A 7,987-nucleotide genomic window follows, 5' to 3' on the forward strand; every position below is an offset into this window, starting at 1 on the left:
TATTAATAATTAAAAACATTTGAATTAGTTATACCTTTTTAAGGTAATATGTAGTTCACCGCTAGAGGTCCCACATGTTTAATTTCAGTCAAATTTTTTTTGGCGTTAATGCATTTTTATACTTTTCCTGCTGATGCAATTTTACTATCCAAGTGCATGTGCCTCATTCTATTGATGTCAAATAGGGGTCAATTATAACAATGCTTTATGCTGACTTAAATTAATATGATAAATTGCACAACAGACAAAGACATGGCTCTTTGGTCATCAACCATAGTGATAACTTTATTTAAGGTCCTCATACATTTCTTTACATATAAACCAGAAAAAACATAATTGTACCTGGTGAGTATTACCCAAATAATAAAAATCCTTAATTTCAGTATTTAATGATACAATCTACATTTGAAAAGTTGAAAGTTTTTGAAAGTGAAAAACAACAACACCACCAGACCCAAACTAAATTATGGGAGAGTAACATTTGTCTGATACTTTATTCAATTATCCCATTTAAAAAATGTTGTAAAATCATATAAAAACCCATAATGGACTTGAAATTCATTGGTAAGCAGTTCTGTAATAATGCATATAATTCTATGGACCAGGAAAAAACATATAATAACAATGTATATAGATCAAAACAATAGATAGATAAGGCACACATTTACAATGTGAGACTGACTATCTTGCATGGGATTTGTATTAAATGGAGTAAAACAGCAGTGAATCACAATTTTTATTTTTTACATATTAAGTCTGGATTAAGATGAACATTTAAAAATATGTTTCTTATAAATATTTATCAAACTTATTAAAATGTAACATCTTGTCAAACTATGCTTGTCAGCTGGTTCTGCTGTGGCAATTTGGAATAGAAAATGTGTCTGTATATTCTTTGGCTAAGTTTTTTTGTGGTCAGTCATATTGTTAGATCATCTGACCTGGCTCTACTGCTCCCTTTGCTGAGACGACTTAATGGTCTTGTTTCCTCAAGCCTCTCGGTTGTCTCTAGTTCCAAAGCTATAAATGAAGCATCCATCATTTCTTCTATGACCTCCAAGCTTTGTGATTCTTGGAAAATCTCCTCCTTCCTGGATCCTAAAGTTTCCACAAAATCCTCTTCTTTCCTTGACCCATCCCACCCCCTAGAACCTTTGTCCTCCTCTGGATCCTCCATCTCCAATGATACCCCCTCCTTCCCAAAGGTTTCCACCTGTGTTAAGTCCACTGCAACTTCTAGAGCTTTATCTAGAGCTTTCTCCTTACCTGAATCAACTACCTTTTCAAGAGCACTATCCTCATCTGTACTGACCAGATTTCCTACAGCTTGATGCTTACCTCCATCCACTCTGTTCTTAAAAGCTCTGCCCACTCCTGTGTTTACTTCTTCCTCTAAAGCTCCATCCCTTCCTGCATCCAAAACAGCACTGCCCAGTTCTGTGTCTACTTTATCCTCTAAAGCTCCACCCCTTTCCTCATCTACAACATCATCTACAGCTCCACCCACTACTGTGTGCACTGCATCCTCTAAAGCTCCGCCCCTTCCTGGAACCCCCACATCCGCTTGAACTCCACCCCTGCCTGTATTGACAATTTCCTTTACAACTCTTTCCACTCCTGTGTCTACTTCATGCTCTAAAGCTCCACCCCTTTCTGCATCCACAACATCCCCTACAGCTCCGCCTAGTCCTATGTCTACTTCATCCTCCAAAGTGCCACCACTTCTAGCATCTACGACAGCCATTATAGCTTTGCCAATTCCTGTGTCTACTAAATCCTCTAAAGCCTCACCCCTTCCTGTTCCCCCTACATCCTCTAAAACCCCACCCCTTCCTGTATCCCCTACACCCTCCAGAGCTCCACCCCTTCTTGCATTTAAATCTTCTTCAGCTCCGCCCACTCCTATGTCTTCTACATCCTCTAAAACCCCACCCATTTGTGTCTCCACTAAGTTCTTTACTGCTCCGCTAACTCCTGTGCCTACTACATTCTCTTTAACACTATCCCCTTCTTTGTCTTCTACATCCCTATAAGCTTTGACAATGTCATATACATTTTCTAATTCCTTTGACCCTGCAACCTCCCCTAAAGCCTTTGGCTCTCGTGCTCCCATGGATATACTGGAGATGTCCAGATCCCCAGTAACATTCCCATTCTCTAAAGATTTAAACTCCTGTAGAACATACTCATTAATAAAAGGCTCTATCTGACATAGTTCTCTCTCTCCATCAGACTCCTCAACATCTGTCCCTTCCTCCATCACGTCAGGTAAACCCCCCTCTTCCCTTGACACCTTGACCTTTAAGTTGTTCTCCTCTGTTCCACCAATTTCTTGTAATGTAAATGGCTCTTTTCTAACATCTGAAAAGTTTTCCTTCTGTGTTAACTCACCCTCAACTAAGCTACTCTCTGTCACTAACTTTTCCTCAGTAAACTCTCTACAGGCTAATTCCCCTAGTTCTATTTCCAAACACTCCTCAAATGAAATTAAATATGTTTCCTCCAGACTGTCAGCCTCTGGTTGTTCCTCCAATACTGCTTGCAATGCTGTCATAGTCTTTAGGCTGTCTACCTCATCTCCCTCCTGAAGTGGCAACTTTTCCTCTTGTGGTAGCTTTGGGACTGTCTCTATGACCTGAATGAATGAGGGCTGAGTCTCATCGCATATGACTGTCTCCTCTACAGGGGGTGCTGTTGGAATAACTCCCTCCTGACTGCTTTTCTGTTCCTTCTCCACCTGAGGTTGGAAAAACTGGCCCTCTTCCATACCAACCTCTGTTAGTGGATAAATGTGTGCAACCTTGTCTTTCTTATCCTCTTCAAGGCGCCTATAGCCTCTGGCTTTTTGGACAGGGGTAGTTAGGAGAAATGGAAGGCTCCTCTCCGGTGAACCAAGAGGCTCCAACTGTGCTGGAGCAGGCCTATGGAATACAAAGCGAATCTTTTTCAAGCCAAGGTGGCTGATCTCCACGAAGTTGAGGAATAGTGAGACACAAGCAACAGCAAGCATGAAGATGATGAAGATGGTCTTTTCGGTTGGCCGGGAGACATAGCAGTCCACAGTGTTAGGGCAAGGCCAACGACTGCACCTGTACAGTGGCAGGATGCGGAACCCATACAAAAAGTATTGTCCAACCACGAAGCCTACTTCAAACAGAGATTTGAAGATGATGTGGCAAATGTAGGTGCAAAGTAGGGTGCCCTCAAGTCTGAACTTTTTGCTACCTTTCGTGCTTGTCTCCTTGGCAGTGCGAACACTTCCCTGATCAGTTGCTAAAGGGAGACGCTCCTCTGCTATTTCCTGTTGGTGGCTAATCTCAGCTTCTTCACGCTCCTTACGTTTCTCCTCCATGTGGATGTAATGGACAGCATGGCCAACATACACAAGTGAAGGTGTGGATACAAAAATGATCTGTAAAACCCAGAGACGAATGTGGGATATTGGAAAGGCCTCATCATAGCACACGTTCTCACAGCCTGGCTGCTTTGTGTTACACACGTAATCGGACTGCTCATCTCCCCAGACAAACTCTGCAGCTGTGCCCAGAATCAAAATGCGGAAAATGAACAGCACTGTGAGCCAAACACGGCCAATCACAGTGGAGTGTTCATTTACTTCCTCTAAAATATTACCCAAGAAACTCCAATCTCCCATTGTTGTGTATTAGCTGTGTATAAGAAAGATAAATGGGAATTAGGGTGGAGGGGGGAAAAGATGATCCAAGAGCATTTTACATAATACAGATTGCAAATTAGATATCTGATACATTCCATGTATGTTGCTGTTGTGTTTTAAATCCAAAGATTTCAAAATGTAGTTTGTAAGACTATAGAAGTTGACCTATTCACTAACTAAAACTGTTCACTAAAAAGTATGCAATCTTAATAACAAAATACCTGATATTGATTAGACTGATCATTTACAAGCAGGACCAGGGTATGTGTAACACCCAGTTATGCCATTGCCAAAGCACATCATCAATGGGCTCACAATCAACAATATAAGCCTGCACATCTTTGATATAAAATAAACCTTTTCTAAGTACAAAACCTACTATTGAATGTAAATGGCTTTTAATTAAATGGGAGAGCCAAGGTGAATTGAGCTCAAACAGACCTTTTCACAATGGTGGTTCCAGTTCAGGCACTGTAGTCCGTTGCTTCTGATGCCCTGTGGGGCAAATTTAACTCCTCTCCCCTGTCACCCAGACTCAGTACTCGTCCTTGTCGCACCACTGAGCAGATGTGAGGGAATGGGTTATGATGGCTGCTTTTCATGCCTGCTGTAGAGTCTAAGCTGCTAACCAGATGCCCTTTATGCACCAGACCACGAGTGTTGATGCAGAAGACAATAGGATCAACAGACCCACAGCCAGAGGGGCCAAAGAGACAGGACATTATCCAAAGTCCCAAACCCAGCGAACACATTTACAAAAATGGAGCATAAAGTACTGTTTACTATTATATCAAAACAATACAAAAGCTGCAAAATTCATGTAAGGATCAATCAGATGATGAAAACCAATTGGTGGTTTGTTGTTAGACTGTTCTATTGACTTGAAGGGGAAAGTTCACCCAAAAATGAATATTAACCATTCACTTTCATTGCATGGAAAAAAGATTAAATGAAAGTAAATGGTGACCAAGTTTAATATTGTTCATGTCATGTGGGTTTTAAACAATATGAGGGTGATATTTATTATATTCAGTTAATATTAATTTATGGGTGAACTATCCATCCCTTTGAATTTTTTATGGTTGTCAGTGTACAGAATTAACAAACTATGGTCTTTTCTAGTTATCAAAGTGAATGTTGATGAAAAAAAAATACTAAAGGTAAAATGTTAACTTTTTTAAGGGCATTCTAGATTTATAGACTATTCTGAGGGGCTAAAAGTTTTTATAGCTGGTAAGCCTGTGCCACAGACCTCATGACATGGTTTCTACAATCACTTGTAGCACTGCAATGTTACAGTGTCTGTTCCACGGTAGGATACAAAACAATAATTATCCACCCACAGATCCAACAAGGACAAAAAGTGTTGGTGCATTCTAAGCCAAAAGACCTTGCTATGATAACAGTTATATTTAAAAATGTAGACAGCTTTAGGAAATGGTGATAAAGCATTTGGGCACACACACACACATGCAGGAAAGCTGGGTGTTAGAGGTAAGTTTAATGGTTTTGTGATAAAGGGGCAAAAGTGCGCAATGGCATATTTATGACATCGGCCAGGAAGCTCAAACACATACATACATCGATAAACTCCAACAATACGCTGTTAAAAACTTCCTGTGCAGCTGAATCATTGGCCAAACACATTCTTGTCAATGTTGGTTCACACCAAGATTTGTAAAGGAATATTTCACCCCAAAATTAAAATGATCTCATCTATGCCGTCTCAAACTCATATGACTTTCTTTCTTCTGCAGAATGGTAAAAGGTCTGCACTTATATAGTGCTTTTTTTAAACTTAGAGGTTACCAAAGCACTTTACACTGTGTCCCAATCACCCATTCACACACACATTCACACTCATACACCATGCAAGGCACTAGCCTGCCATTGGGAGCAACTTGGGGTTCAGTGTCTTGCTCAAGGAGACTTCAGCATGTGGAGTCGTGTGGGCCTGGAATCGAACGGCCAACCCTGCGATTGACATGCTCTACCGACCCGCTCTACCACCTGAGCCACAGCCACCCCAATAAACAACAGCATACAGGTAAACCATAAAACAGAAGAAATAATGTCACACAAGTTTGAGACGGCATAATGTTAAGTAAATGACAGAAACTTTCTTTTCTTTTGGGTGAACTTGTATAGGCAAGGCTATATGCTAAAGGTATATGTAGATAATCAGTTATACACCAGTTATATATACACTGGAGGCCAAATGTTTGGGATAATGTACAGATTTTGCTCTTATGGAAAGAAATTGTGAATTTTATTCACCAAAGTGGCATTCAACTTATCACAATGTATAGTCAGGATACTAATAACTTGAAAAATTACTATTACAATTTGAATTTTTTTTTTTCAGAACTTCTAAAACTACTTAAAAAAAAATCCTCCACATGCAGCAATGAAAGATTTGCAGATCCTTGGCATTCTAGCTGTCCGTTTGTCCAGATACTCAGGTGACATTTCACCCCATGCTTCATGTAGCAATTGCCATAGATGTGGTTGTCTTGTCGGGCTCTTCTCATGCACCTTACAGTATAGCTGATCCCACAAATGCTCAATATGATTAGGATCCATAACACACGTTTCTAAATATCTGTTGTCCAATGACTGTTTCTTTGCCCACTCTAACATCTTCTTTTTGTTTTTCTGTTTCAAAAGTGGCTTTTTCTTTGCAATTCTTCCCATACGGCCTGCACCCCTGAGTCTTCTCTTTACTGCTGTACATGAAACTGGTGTTAAGCAGGTAGAATTCAATGAAGCTGTCAGCTGAGGACATGTGAGGCATCTATTTCTCAAACTAGATACTCTGATGTACTTATCATATTGTTTAGTTGTACATCTAGCCTTCCACGTCTCTTTCTTTCCTTGTTAGAGCCAGTTTGTCTTTGAAGAGTGTACAACTTTGTATGAAATGTTTAGTTTTTTGGCCATTTCAAGAATTGTTTAGCCTTCATTCCTCAAAACAATGATTGACTGATGAACCTTTTGATTTGAAGGCGTATGCTTAAATGTTTGAAATTAGTTTTGTAGACACAAATATAATTGTGCCAACATATTAATTTATTTCATTACAAAACTAAAATTGTATATAAAAAAAAAGTTTTTGTAATGGATGACTTGGACCAAATAATAAAGAAAAGAAGCTATTAAGTGCTCAGTATTGATGGGAACTCATTCAATACTGTTGATACTCATTCAATACCAAGGGTGATACCTCAAGAAGCTGGTTGAGAAAATGTCAAGAGTATGTTTCTGCAAATGCTATGCAAATGGTGTCTACTTTTAAGATGCTAAAAAATATCAAATATAACACAGTTTTGATTTATTTAGGATTTTATTTAGTCACAACATAATTCCCATAGTTCCATTTCTGTTTTTCCATTGCTTTGATGACTATACTATTATCCTTAAATGTGAAAAATAATAATAATAAATAATGAATAAGTTTCTGAACGGTAGTGTATATATATATATATATATATATATATATATATATGTGTGTGTGTGTGCTTGTAGGTTTACATGTTTTAACCTGTATTAAAAGGGCAAAAATAAAGGTCTTGAAACAAAAATAAATTTGACCAAATCTAGACAAAGGGATCATATGAACAATGAAAATGTATTCAAATACACATACAAATGCATATATTATTCCACTATAATTCTTGCATTTGCAATGGCAGTCCTGACCATGCAACAGTTGGCAAAAGCCTATCAGATTGGGTATGGTTTATTTTAAGTTTGTGATTGTTTAGCAATTATCTAAACTGTTGAATTATTGTTGTCAGGAGAAATATTTATACTACAATTTTCTTTGAGAAGGAAAACGCATGATTGACAGTCAATGTGAAATGTTTGAAGCAACGTACACAGAGTTATTCCAAGTTACACAGTTAATTTCTCCATGCTGCACATTATCTCATCAACGTTTGACTGGTTGCTGTGTACATTAGGACCAAACATCAAGATAGTGGGGACAGAACACTTAACTTTGAACAGCTTAATGGAAGACTGAAAAGTCAGTGTAACTCATAGTGTCTTTTTGTACAGTACGTGTTTTATATTTAAATAATGAACTTACCAGTGAACAAAGTCTGAAAATGTGTCATCATATAAAGACATTATAGGTTTGAGTGTCTGAAGCAGGGGTGAATATATGATTTCAATCTTGGGGGGCTCAGCCCCCAATTACATTATGGCCACGTACACACTGCAGCTAAATTTGGTTGTCAGTTCACCTTTTATTGCTTAATCCTGTTTTGTACACACAGAGTTATATAGAGATAAAATACAGGAGTGACA

At 38.6% G+C, this 7,987-nt stretch overlaps 1 protein-coding gene across 1 annotated transcript; it reads right to left on the reverse strand.

The window, feature by feature from the left end:
- Window positions 1-303: 303 nt before the first annotated feature.
- Window positions 304-3,655, reverse strand: LOC127655115 (gap junction alpha-8 protein-like). The gene is made up of 2 exons (XM_052142746.1): window positions 1,849-3,655; window positions 304-1,302 (listed from the first exon to the last, which is right to left on the reverse strand). The coding sequence occupies exons 1-2, from the start codon at window positions 3,653-3,655 to the stop codon at window positions 920-922; spliced, it is 2,190 nt and encodes a 729-aa protein (XP_051998706.1). The 3' UTR covers window positions 304-919.
- Between the last annotated feature and the right edge of the window lie 4,332 nt (window positions 3,656-7,987).

Source organism: Xyrauchen texanus, chromosome 14 (genome assembly GCF_025860055.1).
Source record: "Xyrauchen texanus isolate HMW12.3.18 chromosome 14, RBS_HiC_50CHRs, whole genome shotgun sequence".
NCBI lineage: Eukaryota > Metazoa > Chordata > Actinopteri > Cypriniformes > Catostomidae > Xyrauchen > Xyrauchen texanus.

Bases quoted from the DNA above. Each gene is read 5' to 3' on its own strand.
- LOC127655115 (XM_052142746.1), bottom strand. From the start codon at position 3,655: ATGGGAGATTGGAGTTTCTTGGGTAATATTTTAGAGGAAGTAAATGAA. The intron at 1,303-1,848 runs GTGTAGGGGATA...TGGTCAGTACAG, and splicing joins AAGGGGTGGAGCTCTGGAGG to ATGAGGATAGTGCTCTTGAA.